This window comes from Zonotrichia leucophrys, chromosome 1, assembly GCF_028769735.1.
Source record: "Zonotrichia leucophrys gambelii isolate GWCS_2022_RI chromosome 1, RI_Zleu_2.0, whole genome shotgun sequence".
Classification (NCBI taxonomy): Eukaryota; Metazoa; Chordata; class Aves; order Passeriformes; family Passerellidae; genus Zonotrichia; species Zonotrichia leucophrys.
In genome coordinates this window covers 71,342,658-71,368,070 of record NC_088169.1, presented here as the reverse complement: position 1 = coordinate 71,368,070, position 25,413 = coordinate 71,342,658, and the positions used below count along the sequence as shown (strand labels likewise).

The window sequence follows — 25,413 nt, the reverse complement described above, 5'->3', positions numbered from 1 at the left end:
TGGCTGAAATGTTTAAGAAGAAAAAGTACATCTGCCTATGCCTACCTTAGAAAGGAATGCAGGGTGGTGCAGGGAGGAAAATAAGGAAATGGGGTTTCACCATGTCTGTTTTTTAGTTTTATTTATAAATTTTTCTATAGCATTAATTACAGTCCTGGAGACTACTGAGTGCTATTTTAAATAATTATTTAATGGACATATCAGTCCTGGCATCATTCTACATTTAAAATATTAGCTTTACACAATTCTCCATCCACATTTCTCCCTGCACCTACTTGTGACTGCATGGTTGTACCTTTCATCTTCCAAGATATAGTCTTATGGGAGGTGACCTAAGGCAATTCAACCCCTCATTCAGCAAAAGCAATCACTTTTAAAATTTTAAATTTTTAAAAATTATTATTATTCACTCAAATTAGTCCCCTACTAGGTTAATAAGTGAATGACCTCAGATGGGTTAGAGCTGGTGCAGAGTGAGATGAGGGCAAAGGTGTGAGAGATCAAGAGAGTTTTTTGGCAAAAACAAGTCTTTAGCTGGGTGCTCCCAATTCATGTAACTTTGCTACTAAAATTCCATCTTATATTTATCTTTTCACTAGAGAGTCCCTCCTATATAATGTTTTTTAATATAGGCCCACTGAAATACATTAAGGCTTAATCCTGGACACAGATGGTTTAATTGAGTGTAAGAGCAATTGCTTGGAAGAGATTAGACTGAGGAATAAAAAGCAAATAGCAACAAAATTAATGCCTATTTTATTTGTAATTAATATCCAGAAATATGTAATGCACAGAAGCTATATAGGTTAAGTACTTAAACAGGTAGAAGTGATTGTTAGTATGAGTAAATGTTACACAACTGGCTTTGGAATTAGTTCTTTTATTAATGAGGAGTAAGATCAGTATTTCTTTTGCAATATTAACTGGCATTAACTAAAAAATTATGTCTTCTCTTTAATCCCTTCACCACAATTTCTCACTCTCATGAAAAAATGCACACAAGTACCATCTAGAGAGACACCAGTATGTCCACAATAAGAATAATTACACCCTTAATCTAATTTATAGAGTCAGTCTTTAGCTTTGGGACATCCTCCTTAATCTTTTTATTCTGTGTTTAGAAAAGTTCCCCATTTTGGAATCATTATCAGAAATGATTTATGGTGTCTTTGCCAATGGATTTACTTGGACATGTTTGATCACCAACCAGAAAAATCCCACTTTGCTGCTGCTGGTTGGCACTGAAGACAGGTGAAAACAGATAAAACATTTGCCCCTTCTGAGGTATATAAATATTTGCTGCCTTAGTCAAAGGGCACCATAAGAGTTCAAAAGGAAGAAGGGCTCTGTATGACACTGTTAGGTTATGATGGAGAAGTCTGACAGTCCTTGTCCCCTTACAGAGAACCCCATTCCCAGCTGCGTAGGGAAGCATTTCCTGCCTAAAGAATAGACAGTGTGGTTGGTCCCCATACATACACTCCTCTCTACAACCTGACATCATCATCATCTATATAGGACCTTTGTTCTTACCTTGTTCACTTGGTACTTGCAGTGTTCTTGGGCATCTTTTAACTGAGTGTAGAAACTTCATGTAAAGGAAAGCACACTCCGATGTGTGCCTTGAGGACAAGCCCTTGTTTGGTCACTAAATTCTCAAAGGTCAGTGATTTAATTTTGAGAGCTGTTCAATAATTAAAACAGAGGTTTAAAGTGGAATCTTTCTATTTATTCCAATATTAAGCTGAAGTGCTCTGTACTTTGGCTTTTACCACTGTTACATAAAAGGAAGTTATTAAAATGGATTAATAAGGCTTTGTTTTCCTGTTCCTTTGTACAAATATATCACACAAATGTTAGCTCTGACAGGATGATTTGTGGGATGGAAGGCATGTCTCACACCATTATTGTGCTGCTAAAATATGTAATGAAGGTAATTTCTGAATCAGGTAATTTACAATGGATTTAGGGACATAGACTATAGAAATTAAACCAAAATATTCTAAGAATGTGGCATTACAATTAGTAGGTGATTATGGAAAAGCAGTAACAAGGTTAAATTAAAAATAGAATAAACAGAATTACAAAGTTTTTAATGTGTAATAAGCAGGCTCCCTATCTACCTATTCAAGCATCAGTCAAAGCTATTGGGCTACTAAATTATGTATTAGTGGTAACTCATTTGAAAAAAGCCATAACTCAATTCTTAACTGTGTCTTTTTGAAACTACTGGAACTGCTGTTGTCTAAGGACTAGTGGAAGTCAACTGAGCTTATCATCAACTCCCTAAATGCTGATCATCAACAGCGAAGGACAAAACCAAAAGTAACGTGAGTTAATGTGTTAGAGGAAGTGGCCTTAATTCACCCTTGTTGGTTCAAGTGACTGCAAACAGCGTCTGAGGGTGTCACCACACTGCAAAGATGTGACACGTGTGCTCTTCAAACATCAAAGAATGTTTGTAATCATCTCAGCCCCGCAGAGAAACGAAGTTTTCTGTAAGATCTTCACCACCACCCTGTGGTGACGTCAAAATATTGCAAGAGTTGAGTTGCCCTGGCTTGAACCCGGGGCATGGTGTCCACCGCGCTCTGGGGAAAGGAGGGTCCCCGGGCAGCAATTCGCTGCTCTACTTGAATGAACTTCTGTAGCCAAATTAATTTTGCTGCTGTGCTAATTGAGAAGAAGAAACAAGACCCACAATGAACAATCCTTTTCTCTTTACCCATTAAGCACCATCTGAAATTTTCTAAGCCTGCTTAGCCTCAGCCTCCTTTCTCACTTAAAAGTTTGAGTCATTAAAAAACAGCCCATCCTGCCAGTTAAGAATAACGTCATTCATTAGTTACCTATACCTTGATGGACTCTGCAGTTGGTCTGGTTTGATGCATTTTTAGCAGACAACCAAGAAAACTGCTGTAGAAAGCCCCTTAAAGACAAATGTTTCCTTCAGCTGCTTTTTAGTGCCTTGTCTCATTACAGAATAATTATTTGAAAATAATTACAAGGGAGCAAGAGTTCATAATTTGCTCTTAAAAAACATTGAAAGGCAGGAGATGCAGAGGATTTTAGATTGACTGCTGTGCTAATTACCTTTGTTAGGAGATGAATATGACAGCAACGACCATGATGATTAATTAGATATACCTGACCTTATTAGCAGAGCTGTTTCCAGACACTTCTTCGGTAAGTCAGTATCTCTAAAGTCTGGGGTGTGCTTATAGGAAGAGGCCATGGTGCACCTGCAGCTCCTCCTTTCCTCTTATGCAGTTTCAGCTTTCCTGAAAAAAAATCCCTGGGAAAAACAGTGGATAAATCCTACATCACCTTGTGGTTGGACAGAAACTCAGCCCGTGAAGAGCAGTGGTACTCCTTCTTCTCAACTTCTCTTCTGAACTTCACAGCTCCAGTAATGCAGATGGACACTTTCCAATCTCTGCCTGTCCACAGAGTGGTTTGGCTGCCAATGCAGGTGTCCCACTCAGAATGTTTAAAACATTAAAATTACTCAAATAAATGCTGTCCCGGTGTCAATCACACGTACACACCCCCAATCCCCCCCAAGATGCACAACAGAAATGTAGGATGTAATGATGAGCTGTAAACAGACAATGATGTAATGCAAACAGAGGGAAGGTGTGATGGATCACTGGGTCACTTGTCTGGTGCAACCTGCTGTAGGTGCCAGCAGAGACATTTGGGGATGCCCCAAGGAGTCTACAAAGGAGGTGCAGGTGTGAACACACACACACACACACACAGACACACAGACACACAGACACACAGACACACAGACACACAGATGTCTGTTTTTTGAAATCAGAGCCTAAATACCTAATAGTGGCAATAGGTGAGTTCTCAGCTCCAAGCACTGGACAAGTTCTGATTGCAGTGAACTAAACAGGGACTTAAGATTAACAAAAAAAGTGTGCTAACAGTTTATACAGCTTTATCATATTCTCACAATTACATATCCTCTAGTTAGAGTAACTAGATTTTGTAAAGCATTTAGAAACACATTTTTTTGTAAAAGGAGTATTTGTGTGCCTTCCTTACAAACTATGTGGTGTGCTGTTTTTCACTGCTGAGTTTTTAATTTCTTCTTTGATTCTGGAACATGAAACAGCCTGAGTCCTTGTCTCTGTTACCAAGCACAGATGATTTGCAGCCTTTGGAAAAACCTAAACAACAAAAAAAATATAAGACAAGCAGTGCTATTTCTGTGCAAACTAAAAGCTCCATCTGATAGATCTGCTCTCAAGGAACTTAAAAGCCGAAAGTAAGAACAATTTAGAGGATTTAGCCTGACTGCCCAAGCATGAAATAAAAGGCACAAATGAGCTCACCCTGGCCAGTTGAACCACAGGGTCCTTAGAAAGCCTATTGATTGCTACATCCTACTCCAATGTTTGCTTAGGGTATGTTTTTATGTCATCCAATCTATCTCACTAAGTGCTCAAATTGTGCCTTACACTTTAATGTTGGGGCACTCAGCACACATCCCACCACAGCAGCAATCTTGGGAGGCAGAAACTCTCAGCTGTGAGATTAACCAAGAAATATAAGAGTCCAGATGTTGGAAAGAGGGATAAAGAATTAGCAAACCAACTATTGTGCCAGCAGTTGCGCTCATCAAAACATTTCTGATGAAAAGATTTCAGCAAAGTATGTTATCTTGTTAAAGCTGGTGTGTCTCAGCAAAACACAATTTTTGACACAGCCTGGAGCAGGAAGAACACAGGCACACCTTTGAGACGTGGCCCTCTTCCCTATCAGAATAGTAAGACACAAAATTTCTCTGAATCAGAGAAGTGAAATCCCCAGCTGTGTTGCCCATTGCTCTATCAAGCAGACAGGTAAGTCTGTTCACACATGTGCAGAACATGCCTTTTGGGCGAACCCCTTAAAATGGGTTTGCTTTGGTTCCAAAGAAAATGAAATTAAATCCTCCTTACCTGCCCTGCAATACCTAAGTCACCATCCCCTGTTAGCAGGAGCTTTATGAGCACAGAAGCTGCACCTGCACGCATTGCAAAGGTACTGTGTGAAGCCTCTGCCAGGACAAGGTAAAGCACAGTAATCACAGGCTGAGACAGCAACGGGCACGGGCTTTGCCTGAACAATGAAGAGTTCAATACCAGAACCAGGCTTAGGCATTGTTAACATGAACTTGTGCTGGGAAGTACTGAAGCTGTTACTGGGAAAACAAGAGAGCATGGTGTGACTTTTTTCTTTAAAATACTAGAAGAAACCTGACATTTTTGCATCATGAAGGAAATTTTGTAGACAATAAAAAAAAACCACAACAATTTTAAAACTGCACATAAAGTTTTATAGGACACAGATGAGGAATTCAGTTTTGTATATTATTTAATTCAACCATGTACAGTAAGAGAAAAATAATAGGAATGTAAGTTTGTACTTATTTCCAGAAAATAGATTCATTTGACAAACAACATTCAAAGAGTAAATAAACCTTGCAATGCAGTTACTCCAGAAGAAATGCACATCAAGCTACTGCTGTCCTATACATTGTACTTCAGCTGTCAACAGCCAATTCCTCTGCTCTGCAGCCAGGACACTTCATTTAGAACATGTGTAACAGCACACACACAGGGTGAGGTGCACAAAGCAATGTATGGAAGGTATAATGTTACAAAACACTTATCAAAATAAAATATATATGCAAGTTATCCCTAGTATTTACAACAAAGAGTTTTAAATTAGAGATCATTTAGATGGCATCTGCTACATACAAATGCCACACATATAGAAAAGAAAGCAGAAAGGCAGTCAGAGAAAGGTACTGTGTTAGTTATGGCTAAAGACCTTTGGCTCCAAAATTGTGATATAATTATTTCCAAAAGACAACTAAAATATGGAACATTTTAGAAGTCTGTCTTTGAACTCAGTTCTTACGCTGACCACTAAAATTCAATGTGAAATTTAGCATGGCAAGAGCCACTTGTAAAACAATCTTATTATTTTATACATCAAATGCTCTGAGTTGGATGCAATTATGGTTTGGCATTTCCTAACTCAGTGGGAACACATTTGAGGACAATTATATTTTACTGCATCTCATGCAAAAAGTCTGAGGTTATCTGCTCAGCAGGCCATCAGGAAGGCTCTGGCTGGGCTTTATCAAAATGAGGCACAAATGTTCTTAGTTGTTGCCCTAGAATTTTTTATAGTAACTTAAAGCATGCAAGTGGAAAAGAACAGATGTTGCTATCACAGCTTTCTGATGATCTATATGTAAGTTTTGTCACCAGAAGGAGAATCAGGGCAAGAGTTGCTACAATTCAAACTTCTACATTTTAGTTGCAACTCCTTCCCAGAGACTCTGAAGTGAGGCTAACTCCCAAGTAAATATTTGTCTTAATTGTTGAATAATACATGTTTTCATTTCACTATAACTTGTTTAAAAGACTATGGCGTAGTGTAAATTTGGCCTGTCTTACTATATTTGATCTTCAATCTGTTGCAAGGTCATATTGCAAAGAAAGACAGAGAGAGCATTACAAAACAACCATGTCTACATGAAGGGTACTATATGTAAAACTGTCCTGAGTAATCTGCACCATGAAATATTTTCTCTTTATTTCTTTGAAATTCACTTCTTGAGAAAAAATCTACTGCATCCAAAACCATATGCAAACATTTCTGTTCATTTTTAGGGCTAAGGCACCAGCACTAATACATGGGAAGAGCCTTCATGGACACTGACATGTCAGAAGAAAGATCCCCAAACCTTTTTTTTCCAGCACCCCGCAGAACTGAGCGCTGGAAGGAAGTAGGTTTCAGCAAAGACACATATAAGTGTGGATCTCATAACATCTTCAGGTCCAGCTAGCAAAGTTTCTGGGTGAGCACTGCAATCCAACTTCAGCTTTTTTTTTTTTGCACTTAGAAGAAGTCTTTCAAAATGTGATTATGAAAAACATCATCTTCACTTGCACCGTACATGCATCTCATTGGTTTACAGGCCTGAACGTGGCAAGTACCCACAAGAATGGGTATGTAAGAAATGCAAAAGGCTTACTCATTTGAGGGGAAGGGTGTGCATCCATGCCTGCATTTGGAAGTCTGCTCCTTGTGTTTAAACTGAGCATTTAGAATTATCTATTTTTAAAAATCTGAGCAGCAATGGCTGGCTTAAACATCAAGAGAAATATACAAGCAGCTTTTTTCACTGACTTCCCTGTGCATTTTCTTTCAGCTGGATCACTGCAAATGTCAGTGTGCACTTCCAGTTCTTAACTAGTTTACATCATCTCCCATTGCTATGGGAAAGCACAAGCAATGAAATTCACTATGCAGGGCACAATTTGGCTGAGCATACCAGACTTTGCCTTATTGCTGAGCTATATACACAAGGCATTTGAAATGTTAAGTTGTCAAAAAGATGTAATTTAAAATCAAAACCATAAACCTGTGCCTTGCAGAAGTAGCCACAAAGTTATGAAATCACAAAACCTAGTTAATAGTGGGCTTCACAACACTGATGGTAAATAAAAATATGGAGGTAACAATAGTAGTAGGAACAAATGCATCTTTAAAATAAGGCTTTTTTACATTGTTGTTAAAATGCCTGGCGTTTAGCCCCTTGTTTATTTTTCATATATTACAGATCCATGACAAAGCTGATTGTGCCCACTGTCAAAGAATACCCTTAGATCTATCCTAATCATCAGGTAATGCCCCTAATCAGCAGCATAGGATAAAGTATTGTAAAGACATTCATAACAAGTCAGTTCTGAATCATATTGAGTCTTTACTTCCTTCCATATTCCCAGCAGTCTTGTCATCCTTGATGAGAGCAAGCAAGCAGAAACTATCAGTGCTACAAATATCAGATCCTCTTCCTGGTGGCTTTTTAAAAGTTATTCTCCCAGATCCATTTCATGCCACAGAGGAATTGAAGCAATGCAAATCATGGATTGCATATGCTGGCAGAACTGACCTTAATCAAGTCAGGTTCTTCCTCTTCCAATGGGGATTGATGACACCAAGACAAAAATCCATCTCTGGTCCACATGATTTCTCTGTCCCTTCCAGTAAGGATTTCTCTTTCTTTTTGAAGAAGTTACTGGTCAAAACCCATTGTCTATTGAATGTGTACAAGAAGTATGGATCCAGACTGCTTCAATATATTTACATTACAATTTATTCATTTTCTAAGTCCAGCTATATGAATAAAAATCATGAGATCTATGTAACATAGCCAGCAGTCACAACGTACTGTCTCAACTCTGATTTTGTACATTCACATTTATCTCCGTGAGAAAATAAAAATGTATTTTTTACACAGAGAAATAAACATATTGGAAATACAAAGAAGAGTCTCCCAGGTGAAGAAATGAGTGAAAAAGCGATGTGAAAGCTCTACACTGAAGAGCATACACGCATGCATCTGCTCTGACTGAAATGAATCAATCTGAGATGCCCTGGGTTCCTCTTGTTTCCACCTGTGTGCAATAAATGCACACATCTTTACAGTCCATTTCACACTCTGTTCCTGTTTCTATAGGACAGAATAAAATTTCCCTGTTCCAATCTGGAATATGGTAAGGCCTTGCGGGATGTTCTCCTGCCATTTGGCAATGTAATAAAAAAAAGACAGGAAGGATTAGGGTCCACTAAATTCTGCACCAGCTGGTAAATCACATGGGATAGCTCCACCTGATTTTAATGGGTGATCTGTGCTCAGTGCTCCAGAAGGAAGGAGAAAACTCTCCTAAGACTCCTTGCTGATACATCCCTATAGAAAAATTCCTCCCTATCCAAAATTTGGCCATCAATATAAGGTTAAGAAAAATGAAATGTTACAATGACCTGCACAATTCCATCACTACCTCAACATAACTAAGAAACAGAGATCAAATACTGCTGTTTCTGAGTAACAGCAAGTTGACTTTGTCAGAAGAGAGACTGCTCTTCATCAGCAATGCTGACACTTGGCAGCATGGACTTCAGAGCAGCCCTGACAAACTTCTTATCCAAGACAAAGGCTGCATTCCTGGCCCAAGGGAACCCAAGGTTCTGCCTCTGAAATGGGAGATTCACTGAGCTCAAGCTTGACCATGTCTCCAAGGTCCTTCTCTGGAGTGAGTCTCCCTCTGTGCTGATGCCCTTCCAGGTCCTTTGGCCTCTCACTTTTTAAAGGGAGTGAGTTTGTTGAAGGTATGCCAGAAGAGGGATGGCTTCCGCTTGGGCTCTGCCAGGGCAAAGACCTGCTGCTGCGGGACGCTGGTAGGCACGGTGATGTGTCGCTGGTGAAGGGGATGAAGGGTTTGGTGTAGAGGAGGCAGAGGACACCCATTATAGCTCACACCTGCAGAAGAACAGTTGGAGAAAGCACCTGAATCAGCCAGGGAAATTTAAGCACAGAGCCAGGGGACAAGATGAATTTTGCCATGATCTTGAATGGCACAGCTACTAAAGGTCATGTTTTCTGATGTTTGACTTTTTAATTGATGCATTGATTTGGCTTAAGAAGACAACAGTGCCAGTAAAAATAATATAACAGATTAACCAAAAACAAGCAGCAGTTTCACACAGCTGGACTATACTGTTTGCACAAATAAATCCTTGTATTTCAAAGGAATGACTTCAAACAGAAGATCCTGGTACTTCAGTCCACTCTCAGAGCAAGGCTGGGTAAAATACTGCTACCAACAAGACTGTTGTTTCTTCCATTCGAAATATATTTTTCTGGCTTAATGTTCCTAAGACTGAGCTTTGTGGATTCTGAACAGAATCTCCTTATTACAAACTTTAGCCACTCCCCTGAAAATCCAGACAGGTTCCAGGGGTACCTATTGATTGATTAAGAGAAAATGCTTTAAGAACATTAATCCCAGTGAACAGAAGACAACCTAACATCAACTCCTTCACTCCTAAACTCAGACTTAAATCGTATTCCACTTTTCTCTCAGCACAGTAGAGATTTAGCTGAGTTTGATTTTAAGATATAAAAGGACAAAATCCATTGTGATTTGTTTGTGTTGTGATTATTTTCTGAGAGAGGAAATGAATAAAAAAGCCATTTCATGGCAAACAAGCTTCTGGTCCATCCTTCCTTCTAGAGGGATGCCAGAAGAAGCCATTTTGACTGTTATTGTAAATAATATAACAATGTCATTTGCAAAAAGAACTTTAGGATATTTTAAACAAGACACAGAATTGGTAAAGAAGAACAAGGTCTTTGAGTAAAAGCAAAGGAAGGAATTGTAGCACTAATTTATAATTTAACCTGTGCATCCAATTCATCACAACCTTAAAAATAAACACCTTGCCTTACCTCTTGAGTTTCTTCTCTAACATACAGAATACTGACTTGTCTGTTTGAAAAAGCTCAGGGAGCTGATTTAGTAGACAGTTTAGAGAGAAATTGGAATTTAATATTAAAATACAGGTTGATGGCAATTATTTGACTCCATGTAAGCCACAAAAAATGTTTTTAAAAGATTGAAGAAGTCAGCCACAGCCAGACTGTGCTATTTCCTAATGAAAAGATCAATGGAACACAGCAAGAAGGTAATGCAATTCTCAACACCCACCTTTAATTTTTCCTTGCCTTGACTTACGGGCATTCTGCATGGCTTGTTTCTTCTGGTTTTCTGAGATTTCCATACCTACACATCAAAGTGTAAATTAGGGCACTAGTACATAATTACTGTATCTAATACTTGATTGCACTAAATTAAAACAAATAAGTAAACTGTATCTTAAGTAATTTTTAGTAAATCTTAGTACCAATACACCTGAAGTTTTTAGAAGTATGTTTTATATTGTCATATGAACTTAAAGAGGGTTTTCCACTGGGATAATGACAGATAAATCCAGATAACAAGAGATTTAAAAAAAAAAAAGGGTGTAAAATAAAATTTTTGAAATCTATAAGTCACCAAGTAATAGATCACAATTGCAGAATCCTTTTGTGCTTCACTCACTCTGAGCTAACCTGGGTAACAGATTGGAGTCACTGCTAGTACAAATTTGGGTGTCTTTCCCTTCACTCAGAGGAAAGTATCATAAAATCTGGCAGATGCTGAAGCAAGCTGTGATGTGGTTTTGGCTGTATCATTCTGGGGCTGGATCCCTCACTCGGGTTTCTCATGCATACTTGTGTAACTCACATGAAGCACATGGGTAACCCTATGCTATTTACTACCGTGTGACAGGTGTATGGCTGAGCTGGGGTACAGAGGTGCCAGACATCTGCTAGAAGGTGGCACCACAGACTGGTGCTGCCTGGAGCCCAGGTAGAGGCACTCCAGTTTCCTCCCCCTGTGCACAACACAGTTGAGATACATGCAAATGTCACATTTGCACAAGGTGACAACATGCTGTGCATAAGGCTGCACTCATTTCACACATATGCACAGAAAGAGCACAGAGGCTGAATGAAGTGTCTACTTCAGTTCCATTTTGCATCTTCCCTCACTTCTCTATACTTTTAAAACTCCCTTTTTTATCCTGAACTTATGAACAAGCTATTACAGATCAGCCTATTAACTTAAAACATCCATAATTTTTTGGGTAGCAGTAGTTTATTTTATCCTGCAGGGTTTTTTTTTTCCTTTATAGAAAGAAGGAAGCAGATTTTTAAAAATGAAAGCAATATCATCAAGAGAGATCAGACCACTTTCTTAGGGTTACTATTAGTGGTTTGGAGAAGGATTTTCTGGCTGTGGTCTTTTCTCTCATATATTCACAAAAGCTAAGAAAAGCTAGATATGGTTTGGGAGACAATGACTCACACCAAAGTGTCTTTGAAAATAGAAGTAAAATGCCATTTGCAGTTCTGAATTGAAAGAGTATTATTTGTTCTCTGAGTGGTCAGATTAGAGGCTTTATGTTTAGCCCAGCAAGATAGCTTACAAAATCAACAAGACAAATTTAAACCTGAGGTTGAGAATAGTGGCATTTTTTCACTGGTTTTGGCTGAAGGAAATGTTTAATTATGCCAAAGAAAGAAGAAATTTTAGAAAAGAAGCAGTCTTCTGGTTAATGGAGAAAAGATCCAAGCCACTGTGGCTCACAAAACCAGATGGACATTAGCTATTACAACTCAACTATCTTTCTTCTGGTTCATCATACCTGGCCCAAAACAGGAATGTTGGAATAGTGAGTTGCAACACTTGAAAAACAACTGTACAGAAAGCTGGATGTTACATGGGCAGAGAAGACTGCATGTGCCATTATCAAACACACAGTTTCTCTTTTAGCTGGGCTTTTTCCCCCCACTCTATTGCACTGTGCCTGAAGAGCATCAAGCACACTGGACCCTCCTTGTGCAGTTCTCGCACTCAGCAACCACGGGAATTTGTGGCCAGCCCCAAAACAAGGTTCAGTGCTTTTATGACAAATCTCACTGCCAGTGCTACCACCACTGTTGGATGGTCACTCTTCTAAATATCATATATTGATTTTCATGAGGTCCCAGCAGAATAAATAGTTTAGGGCTGCAGCTGCTACACCTTTGCAGTTTCCTCATGCTTGGGGATTTCTGCAGCAGCGACACTTAGGAGGAATGGTAACACCAAGACAGACCTGTGGTTGCCCAGGGCAGAGCCTCAGGAGCTTCCTGACAGACAGCATCTAACTTGCTCAACATACTCTCCCAGTGCTCCATAAAGTAACCACCCAGGAAGCAGTGCAGAGTTCAAGAATGCTTCATCTTAGAAAGGAAAAAATGGAAGCATTCACTTGTTCAGTTTTTATCTTCTTTACCTCAGTCTTGCTCACAAAAGTGCAGGAGCTGTGTTTTACTCAGTAGCATCCTTCCATGTCACTGAATTATGGTGCTCATTGTATACTGGAGTGGAGTTGTTCTGTAATTTTGTTGTAAGAGGGACTGTGTGGACAACTACGATCAGATCCTCAGCATTGCTCTATTACCCTCTGATCACCTTCACCCTTTTACAATACCCACTGTTTTAGAGTTCTGTTTAGGTGAATTAGGAAAGGCAGCTACCTCATATCCCCATGAGCACAAGGTGACAGAGCAAGCTCCACACAGAGCAAGGCACAAAAGCCATCAGCATTGTGCCCACCAACGCTGACTGCAATGTCACACTGTGACATTCAGCACTGGAGAAGGGTCAGGTTTCCAAAGTCTGAGGAAAGTTTAGCTGTGGCTCCTTCATTGTTTACTCTAGATTCAAGATGACTGGGACTAATTGCAACAGTTGGTGCAATGTGCAAGGGTTAAAACTGGTTTTAAATTGATAATCAACGGGCAAACTTTTAATATTTTCTTCTACTTATGGACTATCTAAAATACACATGGAAGAGGCCTTATTTTTGTCATACTTATAACAGTATCAAACAAGAGAAAGCAACTAGGATCAAAAGGGTTTGATCCTAGTTTTGTAATGCAAGGGTTATTCCTGTCTTCCTATTATTCTGACCATGTGTTTTACATGACCACGGAATGTAAGGTTTGGCATCTTGTTTAAGTTTTAATAATATCTGAGTTGTATCATACACTTCACTGCACTTCCAGTGTTAACCTGATGTCAATCCAAAGCCTTAGTCTCAAGAATTTCATTGAAAAGGAGAAGTTCTCATGCAGCCAACATTCACAGATGCAGTAACATGACTTTTTAGAAACACTAAAAAGAGTTTTCTTTTTTTAAAATTACTGTTGCTGCTTTCTTTGTATATGTTTTGCAAATTAAATTTTGCTGGAGCTTTTGTCACTGATCTTAAAGGACACATGAAATGACACAAAACCAAAAAAGCAATCCTAACTATACACTGACACAGAAGACACACTGTCCTTGGAGTGTCCCATAGTCTGCAGGTCTAAAACTGCTCCTAGGATTTATTACCTTTTTTCCTGCTCACTCAAGGTTTGGCATCATTTCTCTGGCCAGTGCCAGAGAAATGTGCCAGTGCAACTCACTGCCCAGTGGTGCTATTGGTGGGTCTGTAGTGAATGGCACCATAAAACTGCATGGGCCTCCTGGACACAGGAGGTGCTACTACATCACACAGACAGTATAAATCTACAATTATTGCTGCTTGGCTTTTTAAAAAAGCATCCTTTATGGACAGATATTTTTGACCAATCGTTTATACAAAAGTGCTAGGATTTTAGATGGAATTTTAATATTGATTGGTTTTTGTGACTTGCATCTTGTCATATCTCATCTCTCATTCTGCTCCACCAAGCACCAGAATCACATGGACGACGCTATCTGTCCTGGACCTTTGGCCCACAGTGACAGGTCAAACACACCTGAATAGGCTTCACTTACACAGCTAAACATCAGGTCAGCTCAAGAAGGCAGAGTGCACACCTGTACAAAACAAAGAACTGCAAAAGCAAGTTTGTTTTAACCACTGTTTAGAAATTGTTTCACTCACCCATTTCCTTGTCTTCTCGAACTCTTCTCCTTTCATTTTCACAAGCCTCCATCCATCTCTTTTTATCCTCCTGTTTTTTTGCACAGAACAAATGAACCTCCTCTGTTGTTCTGTTTATTATCTTAAAAGCATTCTTGACATTGATGTTAAAATCTTTGTCTCTGCCATCTTCGGTGTCCACAATTTCTGTCTCATCCATGTCAATACGATCCTTGTAATACAAAATGTCCCTTCTCAGCAAGTCCTTCTTACAGAACACAAGCTGATGGTCAAAAAGGAAGAAAGTCCTCTGCTGGCTTTTGCCTTGTTTTGATATTTTGGTCAGTTCTCCTGAGTGGATCAGTTCTGAGCTTCTGGCTAACACATCTGGTCCCTAGGAAGACAGGTATATAGACATATAGAGATATGTAGTAAGTAAATAATATTTTAAGATCTCAGTGTGTGTCTAACCAGTCTCACTATATAATCAAATCTTAAGTTCACTCGCTTTTCTTGTATTTTTATTATTAGATTTGAAAATGTCATACAATGTAAATAATATCACAGAGGTAAATTCAATCAATGTGGTCCTGCATAAACAGAGGGAAGCATTTAAGTCAGTGAAACAGGTTCCCATTCTGACAGAACTACCAGACTTCCAAATGAGATTCAACATTTTTAAAAGCTCCATTTTGTCACCTCATCTCAAAGGCAAGTGTCCATGTTACATACTGCTCTTCCTGAACTATAAACAAGGTTAATCAGTAACAGAAACATTGTAAATGAAGCAATTGGACTTTTAACTGAGCAACGACCACTTGAAAAGTAGGCACCATAAACAAGCACCTACGCAGAAAGACTCCTGCAGGGGACATCAGTATTGTACACAGTACCTTTGCCCAGGAAAGGCACAGGCTGTCACTCACCTCCCAGTCTACGATAGAGACTTGCCAACGGGCAATCTTGTCTATGCTTTCTAGTCTCCGTTTTCGCTCGTTGATCAGGCATGCCACGTTCTTCATGGCCTCATATGCAGCTTTTATGTTGCTGTAATCACTGGGAAATGTAAGCACATTTCAAGGATCACTTATACAATGGACATGATGCAATCACAAACCATGGAAATTTTGCAACCACAGTGCCTGCGGTATTAGCCCACATTACCCCCTTATCCATCTACTCAGGTACTTAAAAAAGAGGAACCTGATTCCTGCTATCCCAAACCCCACACAGCAGCCTGTACAATTCAGTGCTGCTGTACTGCTGGGCTTGTCTAGGAGCAAATTACTAGATTGGTGCAAGGAGGCAGAAGTGATCGATTAATGAACTGCAACACTGTCTCTACTGAAAACAATGGCAGAACTCCCACTGAGCTCAGTGATGGCTGTATTTCACCTAAGGACTGTGTCTTCTAGCAAGATTTTAGTGGGACTTTTTGGGAAGGGCAGTCTTTTGACCATGTTTAACAACTGTATTTTTTCCTTCTTGTTCCCAATGAACACAAATGGGGAATGCTAGGTGGACAGGAAAAAAAACCAAAATCAATCCCATATGAGAGGAACCCAAGTACAAGGGCCCCAGAGAGAGGAATTAAAGGAGACAATATGAAGAAAGCATCCTGTTTCTACAGGACAAATGTGTGAAAGCCATGATGGTCACCTGCCTCTTCCTGCTTCAGGACTAATGCAATTAACCCAGGCCAATCCTCCTGTCCTTCTTGCAATGCTCTGCTCCCCTCCTTCTTTCCTGAGAACTCAACATGTGTATGAATCTCCCCAAGTTTGCAGGCAGGCTTCTTTTTTCCCTCTGAATAGCATCCATCTCTCCTTCACCTTCATCAAATGGAGTCTCTCAGAAGAGGGAGAAGGGAAGAGACATATTTCTTGCTAAAGGAATCCCAGCAGAGCAGCTGCTTTTCCTCTTTTATCAGAATGCCTCTTGCAGAAAAGGGAGCCAGAGACAGAAAACAGCACGAACCAGAAATAAATCCTGCCAAGGCGTTAGCCTTGCTGTCCTTTTTATCTGCTTCTGTCTCAGTTCCAGTTTTCATTGGCTGCTGCTGATGGATGTGCTTCCCTTCTGAATGTGTGCATTCTCTCCTTTCTTTATTTACATCTGTGGGAACTCTATTCTGCCACACTGAATACAGAAAGTGAGATTAACAATAACAGGATCCTACTAACGCCAGGGAGATGTCCCACAGGGTGACCACATGATATCCATACTGCTACACTTGCCCTTCCTTATCTCAGTTCCTTTTTTCTTTGTTGGTATTTATTCCACACTTGCTACACAACTTGTGGCCTTCACAGCAGGCTGTGCATATTGGAACTTCAAATTTTTTATGAAAACAAAATGCTACCAAAACCCCCAGCTGGCTGGAGCTTTCCTAAGGCTCCATGTGGGTGCAGATCTGCCTGTTTGTGAGCATCTCTGCACAGTGGGTGTCTCTCTGTGCTTGAAGGCATCTCTGGGTGCTGTGTCACACAAGAGGAAAATAGGTACTGCGGGAGGAAGGTGGTGAGACCTTGCTGTCACTTTATCTGCAGGTTTAATAGCTCACAGAATAACTTTTCTAAAATTAGTAGCAGTGAAAGAGAAACTCTAGTTAGTGATTCTTATTGCAGCACTTCCCAGGTAGTCACAGAACTGAATAGAGGCATTTCACATCTAAACAGTCAGTGCTTCACAGACCTCATATTTTGCCTCTGGCAAAAATCCAGTGGTCTCCAAGGGGAGTTTTCTCAAGGTTAAAGTACTGACTTTCGCCAAGGAAACATTGCCTCAGGCTTCATTTGGACTTTGAGCACAGGGGTCACAATGGAATACTTTCTTGCAATTATACAAGATAAAAAGACACTTAGAGATAAAATCTTAATTTAGTCAAAGATTGAATCAGTGCAGGGGTATACTGGAAAGGCCATCTGCAACTTCAATTTTTCTTTATGCCAGCTGAAAATCTAGTGTCTGGACTTTACTGCAAACTAAGGTAATGTTTATTACTACTAAGTTTCTAAAACAAATTTCCTCCAAACTTATTCAGGTTGTAGTTATTTTCTAAGGCACTCTTCACTTTTTCTTACATCCACAACTTTTATGAGTCTTCCCCTCTTCAGATTTCTTTCTCCTTGATTTCTGGCCTTTTTTTTTTCACTCTGAATAACACATTCCTCCCTGCATCCTGTTTACACACCATCTCCTTCTCCTTCTTCTTCTCCCTCTTTGACTTATTCCTCATTATGTCATGCATCCTCTCAGTCCCCTGTGCTGCACTTTCAGATACTGTTTTGGTGACTGACTGTGATGGTTCCAAAAAGCCCCATTTATCATGGTCCATGGCAGTTTTGTTCCTGATCTCAAAACCTTCAGTGTTGTGTCACCCAGAAAACCTGAGTAATTAGGTGTCACTACTATTACAGAATTTGTTATGTTCATTCTCTCACCTGTGCTCCTGAGTGGTGTATTTGAGCAATTCTGCAAGCTGCAGAGGGTACTTGCAGATTTTCTGAACAGGCGTAAGAAGAAAACCGTCAATGGCAATGTCAATCATCTGCTGAAGCAAGCGACAGGCCTCGAAGAAGTGGCGGTATTTGCCCTGCTTCATCAGTCTGGAGAGTTCAATGCAGGCACTGGGATGGTTGTTACAATACTCTGAATAAATAGCAAAGCCTTCTTGCTGTTAAAGAAAACAAAGGTACAACTTTACTAAAGTATCTGTCTATAAAGGAGAAAAGCAATTTTTGTAATATCTGTTATATATAATTAGATTAGGTAATCCATTTTCTATATTGCTTCCAGGCTGATCAGCCTTGAAAGTATGCAGAAATCTACTTTGCAGCTGTCAAAACCATGTACCCTTCTTTGTCAGAACACAGAAATAAAGGTCTCTTCTTGAGTCAGGATAATCAAACTCACTTTAAGAAGTATTTCTCTTTGGGGAAGACAGCTATAGGCTTACAAGTCTCTATCAAGAACTCACAGCCTATCTCCCCATTACCTACCTTTCTTAATGTCTGTATGAAGTTTCTGCTTGCTGAATATGAGATCACTGCAAACAATCCAGCCCATCTGTGATCATTAGAGTTTCAACAAAGAAACTTAAAACTGTTTACAAAATAACATGATTGCTAAAGATGAGGAGAAATCTAAAACAAATGTATAATTAATTCCAAGTTAGTTTACCTTTTAAAAGGCTGCCAATTTATTATTTAAGAAGCGCTTGTTAGTAAAATCCCCTCCTAGTACGGTAACTTGGCTTTTTATTATCATATTTTGGTAATTTCATAAATAAAATCAATTTTTTTAACCTACATGTTGAAGAAAACATGACCCTATTTCACTTAGATGAGGTTCTTCTTTGTTGTACTGTTTCTCAAGATCCTTCAGAAACTTCCTTTGGAACTTGTAAATATCTTCAATATTTCCAAAAATGGTGCTTAGCTGAGCTGTGGTGAACATTCCTGTATGTTTGCGACACTGCCGAATGTAACCCTGAAATGAAATAAAAAACACTCCTTAGTCCAAGGATGTGAGACAGGTCCTACCCTGAACAAAATCATTTGAGCTGCCAAGGCCCCCACGGTCTCCAGGCAAGGGAGTGGTTTTCTAGACACACACACCCAGAAGTTCAGATTTGCACCTGAGATGTTCACATGTGGATTCCTGGCGTCCAGCCCCCGTCTCAGGGTATCCCAAGCAAAGCAGGGAACCTCCCAAGTGTAAAGCCACCTGCATCTCCCTGTTGAGAATGCACTGCAGGGATTGAACCCCCAGAAGAGCTGCTGTGCTCACAGTCTCACAGCAGTTACAGGGCTCAGGGAATGCAAAGGTTAACTGATGGGATAGGGGCTATCTGCCAGGCTCCTCCATTTGGCTGCTGGCAGGCAGGCCTCCCGCAAACAGCCTTGGGAGTAGACAGCTGAAATAGCCTTGCAGTTGCTCTGGTGAGGTTTACCAGGAAGTAACACTGACTGTTGCTGGCACTGTTAGCAATATTCCTGTCTCCTCCACAGCCATCTGCTCTGAGAGCTGTGCAGTGGCTACGCTGCGAGCCAGATACCGCATTTCCTATTGCACCAACAGGGAAAGCTAATTCCTGTGCGGCTCCTGTAATGTGGACTGCAGACACTTCTTGAATGTAAGACATGTTTTATGGGTACACTTTAGCTTCATGATCCTGGCTACAACCAGCTTGAGTGATTCATACAAGGGCTGAGCTTGCAAATTTGGGTTACTATCTGTGTAGCTTTTCTGGCTTAGTCTTACTTGAGTGTATTTTCAGCCTTATGTGCTACGTGCACTACCCTACAGATTCACTCTGAGGACAGCAGACTATCTCTACCCCACAGGTTAAGCATGGCCCATTGCTTCTCTTATTGGAAAATGTATGCTTGCTCTCTTGTACTAAACTCAGAGGCTTGCCAGATATTAAAAACCAGGTATAGGATATACGTATTAGAGAAAATTAATTAATTAATATTTGCCTAAGACTTAACAGGTCAGTAAAATATGAGAGTCATGTCCTAGGACTCAGCTAGCCATGGCAGCAGCATAGCAAGTGTACAAATTTTTCCCTGGTCTTTCATGAACACAATCTAGCTTAAGTAAATAATGAATATAAATAACAAAATTTACATTTAATGTTTTAAAATTAGCCAGCTGGTAACCAATTTTTGTCCTTTCTCTCTTTTTTTTCTCTCTTCAAGAAAAGGGCCTGATCTAAAAATGGAAAGAAAAAAAAAAAAAAAGAACAAATAAAAACCTACCCATGCCTTGTCTACTTTGCTGTGAATTAAATGATCTAATGGTAAGTGGTGGACTAAAGGATGACAGCATGACAAATACAAGGACAGACCTAGCAAACTAAGGCTACTAAGAATATTTTTGTAGGTTGCTTAGCACCATTCCAGATGCAAACCTCAAAGACAAGTCAAATACAGGTCAAATGCATCATAACTCATGTCATAAGAGGTAAACTTCAGTGAAAAGTATTAAGAAGCTTCTTGCCCAAGTGTGAACCTCCAACAAATATTGAGAAAAAAAACAGAAGACCACCCTCATTTTATGGTTCAAACAAGTAAGGCAGATCTAAAACACATTTAGATTTCTTCATAACTCCTAGGCATCCAGTAAAAATCCCCTCACTTGAGAAAACGGAGGGATAAACCATTTAGCAAATACTCTTTCTAAGTTACTTCCAAGAAGTTTTGTCACTGAATTGCAAATTATTTTACTACAGTTACCCAAAGTTCTCTATACAGTGGCAAAAAGCTCTAAATAAACTGGACTTCCTTCTCTCATTTATTATAGAAATAGCAGTCAGAGGGGCACTTTTTTGCTGTCAAAAATGGAAGTTTTTTAAAAGAAAGGAAGCAATGGCTCATGGCAGTCATCAGAGAGGAAAGTCGTAAGAGGAAACGAAGAATTGGACTGACAGCGTCAGAAGCGCAATTGGGAGTATTTTGAAATAAGAAACCACTGCGGTTCTCAACTTATATGGAATGATTTGTTCTCATTAGGTCAGTAGAACGTCCTCGGGTTAAAGCATGTACCTCACAGATGTCCTTGAGATGCTTGATATAGACTCGTTCTGTTTTCATAATTTCCTGTATAACGTTGGTTCTCATCTGATCCCTGTTTTCAGCTATTTTCTGGCGATGCTTGCTAGTATCTGAATCTTGTTCTTCGTCCTGGATATTACTACAATTTTCTGGCACTTCTTCCTGATTAACTCGCAGCTGCAGCCAGAACAAACAAAGCAATTAGAGTGAAGCAGAAAGTTTTACAATGTGTGGTAAAACTGTTATAAACTTCTTATACCTAAGAGAAGAGTGGGTACAGACATGTTCTCATTCTTATCTTACAGAGGGGGCTTCACAACAGGATTTATCTCATTGTACTCACTGCATATTCAAATAAAGGGTTGGGATTTCTGTCTGGTTAAATACATGACTTCTACTCACAGTATTTGAGAGAGACCATTGTGCTGTCCATGTTGTTTTCAGAGTTAAACTTATTTCTGACCCTTACCCATACCCAATAGTTAATGTGTTTGGCCAAGTTAGCATAGGGTAAAAATTACAAAAGCAGACACTCAACCACTTTTAAATAGTTTCCCTGTGCACCATCTGTATGGTGTACACAGCAGCACCTCCTTTTCTGACTTCTCTCTGATTGCCCAGGTTGCCTAGAGATCTAGGAGAGGGAAAGAGAGCAACCACCTGCTGCACTTTGTGTATGTAGTACTTCATGCAGTGCAGTCCAAGTTTCACTACAGGTTATCAAAAGGCAGTTCAAATTATTTTCTAAAATATATTTCAATTTTTTTACTATCTGAGAGTTGCACTGGTATTAATCTGGGTGAGTTCTGACTGTGGAGTTCAGACTGTGAACCAGATTTCTACACAATGTCCTTGATAATAAATTAAGCCCTTGATAATAAATTAAACCCTATTTCACCACGAAATCCCTGCTGCACAGCTCTCCCCTGCCCTTATGAGAACTGTTGTGTCCTTTCTGTGTACACTGATGACTTTCTGGTTGAGCTTTCTGCTCTTGTAATCTCTGTTTGAGAAAGCTGTTTGGTTACAAAGAGACCAAATGAAGAAGACAGAGTAAAAGTTGTCAGGGAAGCTAAGGGATGTGATTCTCTACTGCCTTTTTCCTTGTGAACTCCTTAGGGGTTATGCCACTGAGGTTCAGCTGTAAACATGATGAGGATCAGGTATGAAATGTAATGCCATGACAACTGTTGCACTCTGCTAGGAATCTTGCAATGGTGCAAAAGCAAGAAGCAAAAGAGTTACTCACCCTGACAAAGCTAGCTGGAAACCAGGCCTCCTTGTCCTCATTTCTTCCCCACCACCAGTCTTTGTTGGAAGCTTCTAGAACTCTAATGACGTCTCCAGCTTTGAAGCCCAGCTCTTGATCATCCATAGTGACATGGTCCCAGAGAGCCTCTGCATAGACGATGGTGCCATCGCTTATCAGCTAAGATAGGAAGAAAATGAGATTGCAAAGGACAGGAGATAAACTATGAAGTGTTTATAAACTACAAAGATATCAATATAGGTCACTAGATTGCTTACTATTACTCCTGTTACAGGATAAAACTAAAATTTCAGATTTTCAGAAATCTCCGCATATTCTCATTCGTGAAAACAATTAGAATCCTGCTCCAGAGCAGGATTGTATAGGGTAACAGTTACAGTCTGTGACAGTTTAAAACCCAGAGGGAAAATTAAACCCACTCAAATTGTCCCCTTTCCCCCACTCCCTTCCTGGAAACACTAGGAGAAGTTATAGAAGGAATCACAATTTACTGAAAAACTGCAATAATCATAATAATGCTAGTAAAAGAGTGTACAAAACAAAGTTTTACCCACAAAATGGTATTTACCACTGAGCAAACAAAAGTCCCTCCCAAAGAAACTAGCTACTGCCATTGGATTTTTTATGACTATGAAATCTCAGACTATGGAAAACATCCCTCCACATCCCCCACCCCTGTCCCTGCCCTCCCTGTGTCATCATTCCAGCAATGCAAAGCCCCCGACATTACCTCATTAATTGCTAGCTGTTCCCCTCCGGGCTGCAGGTACCTGGGAGCAGCTTGGCAGAGCTCCTCATAGCTGTAATCTTCCTCACTGCCATTGTCATCCACTAAGGCTGAAGATTCAGTCCCACCATCTGCAGCAACTAAAAACAAAAGTGCAACAGCTGTTTGCTTCATCATTTTATGATTCAAAGAAAGACAACAATGAAAGAGGAATTGCTGAGAAATCGCCTTTGTTGTCACAAATGAAACAGTAACAGCAGGAGTGGAGGGTAGCAGAGCTCTCAGGAAAAGCACCTTTCCGTCATTAAATATGTTTTACTCATTTTTAGAATTTCACATTTAGCAGCTGATTAAACTTTTGTACACAAAAAACACATAACTACAACAATTCCTTGCTTATTTGTTATCAGTAAACCTTAAATGGCCAGTATCAGAAGGAAAGCCTCCGATGCCATTTTCCAGGCAGCAGATGTGAGAGCCCCAGCAGTCCCCAGCAGTGGTGGGGAGGACACTGTCACCCTCAGGCTGGGTGCCCTCACCCTGTCACATCCCCTGCAGGGACACAAGGACCCAATGGTTCTGTGCCCACCCATGGGAGGGGTGGTCAGCCTGTGTGCAGCCCCAGCTCTGTGCTGGCTGCTGCCACCTCTCCCATGAACTGGGGAGGCTCTGCCAGCAGCAAGGCTCAAGGGGACATGGAGCCCAGACAGGGCATGGTGGAATGGCCCTACAAAAAACCTGTTCCCATTTTTCCAACTCACAACAGTTTCTTGGTTTGACAATTGTACATTTTCTGACCAAGGAGGCAGCTTTGTATGGAAAGAGAGGTCAGGACTAAAATGGGTTTCCTCTTATTACACAGCCACATAAGAAACACTCTTACTGTATAAAACTATAAAACTCCTTTGGGGTACACCACTGGGTGACAGATTCTTTTGGTGATCACCACTGGCAGAGGAAGAGAACTGGGGGCTGACCTCAGGAACAAGTCTGACTGACTGACACCCAACTGCTCAGTGCTGGACCCTGTCCAAGTGGGTTTGCCTCTGAAAGCTGCCTGTAATGTTCAAAGCACCCGGGATCAAGAAGCATTCATGACCAGTGGCCCCATACTTGAGTGCACTCTCTGGTCCTTGTTAATTTAGTCCTAAAGATTTATTCTTATGGCAAGCCCAAGCTGTGAACTAGAGTCTGAAGATCATACAATGCTCAAAAACGCATTTAAAAGTAAAAAGTCAAACTCAAAATAGGTTGCTAGCCCTGAACTTCTTTGTAAAAGGTTAGCATCTCCCAGGTAAGTTGCCACACAGTCAACAGAGCAGCTCTTACTTCTGAGTGCCTGGGAAGGGACATCTAAGCAGAATTATTGAACCTGCCAATAACAACAAGCAGCAAGGCTAAGCAGCAGGATCCTGACACTGCCTCTTCTCTACTCTGCTTCAGACCTGGGCACTGCCTGTCTGCTGAGCTCTGGATGAGTAAGAGCTGCAAGGAGGCAACTCCTGGCTTTACTCCATGCACCTACTACCACCAGGCAACCTGCTGCCATCTGCTATTTACCTTATCGGGAGAAATATTGCAACCCCCTCCTCAGGGCACACATATCATCACCAGCATCTTCACTCATCTGAGCATTAATTTGCCAGAGAGATCAAAGCAGATCACCACACAGATTCAATTAAAAACTTACAAATTTTTTTTCCATTAAAAATGGAAAAATATGGCATAGTCTTGATACAAGAGAACATGGCTATTCTGTTCTACTCCCTAGCATTTTAAATAGACATTCACATTAACAGTATCATCTTCTTAAGCAAGAAGGATGCAGAACCCCTATTTAGAAAAATCAAGACTTTTTCTCCCATACAAACTCATTAATCTGAGCACTGATGAACTTTTAAAACACATCTTGCAAAATTTACCGAGAATGCTTTATCAAAAGATCTGCAAATAAACATTTCATTAAATCAATTTTTATCTTACAAAGCAACATCCAAAGAATTTATCCCAGTGATCTTTTCCACATTTCCACTGCACTATCCGTACTGCCTGTGGGGTTGTTCCAGCAATAATGGCACATCAAAATAACCTAATTCATTTGACTCCAGACAAAAAAGAACTACAAAATAACCTAATTCATTTGACTCCAGACAAAAAAGAACTACAATTTTGGGACAGAAAGCTGTTTGTTACTCTGTACCAAATCAACAAGCTTACATTAACTTTGTTGGGTAGAATCAAGTGAAATCTTGAATTCTGCATCTTTTCCTCTATTGTATACAGACAGAAATACAGAGGGAGGGGTGTGCTTTCCCAGTTGCACCAATGGGATGCAAAAAACTTAAGACAGCCTGGAATTGACGCCGATCTTCTAGCACCTTTTCACCAGTACTGCAGTTCCCATGGATGACACAGAGTAAGTGTCATCAGAATCAGGCCCCCCGACTGCCACTGCTTACCAGTTAGATCAAAAAACACCATGAAAAAAGCAAGAG

At 40.1% G+C, this 25,413-nt stretch overlaps 1 protein-coding gene across 8 annotated transcripts in view; it reads right to left on the bottom strand.

Moving 5' to 3' along the window:
• Positions 1–5,352: 5,352 nt before the first annotated feature.
• The window catches only part of SPATA13 (spermatogenesis associated 13), a 145,464-nt gene continuing 125,403 nt past the window's right edge, over positions 5,353–25,413 (bottom strand). For all 8 annotated transcript variants that reach the window (XM_064717156.1, XM_064717203.1, XM_064717187.1 and 5 more), the window contains 9 exons: positions 22,922–23,058; positions 22,171–22,350; positions 20,913–21,098; positions 18,673–18,852; positions 17,805–18,037; positions 15,288–15,417; positions 14,383–14,755; positions 10,566–10,640; positions 5,353–9,337 (listed from right to left, as the gene is read on the bottom strand). In XM_064717156.1, coding sequence (XP_064573226.1) covers positions 9,156–9,337; positions 10,566–10,640; positions 14,383–14,755; positions 15,288–15,417; positions 17,805–18,037; positions 18,673–18,852; positions 20,913–21,098; positions 22,171–22,350; positions 22,922–23,058 — 1,676 coding nt within the window. In that variant the 3' untranslated portion in view covers positions 5,353–9,155. The remainder of the gene's footprint in view (positions 9,338–10,565; positions 10,641–14,382; positions 14,756–15,287; positions 15,418–17,804; positions 18,038–18,672; positions 18,853–20,912; positions 21,099–22,170; positions 22,351–22,921; positions 23,059–25,413) is intronic.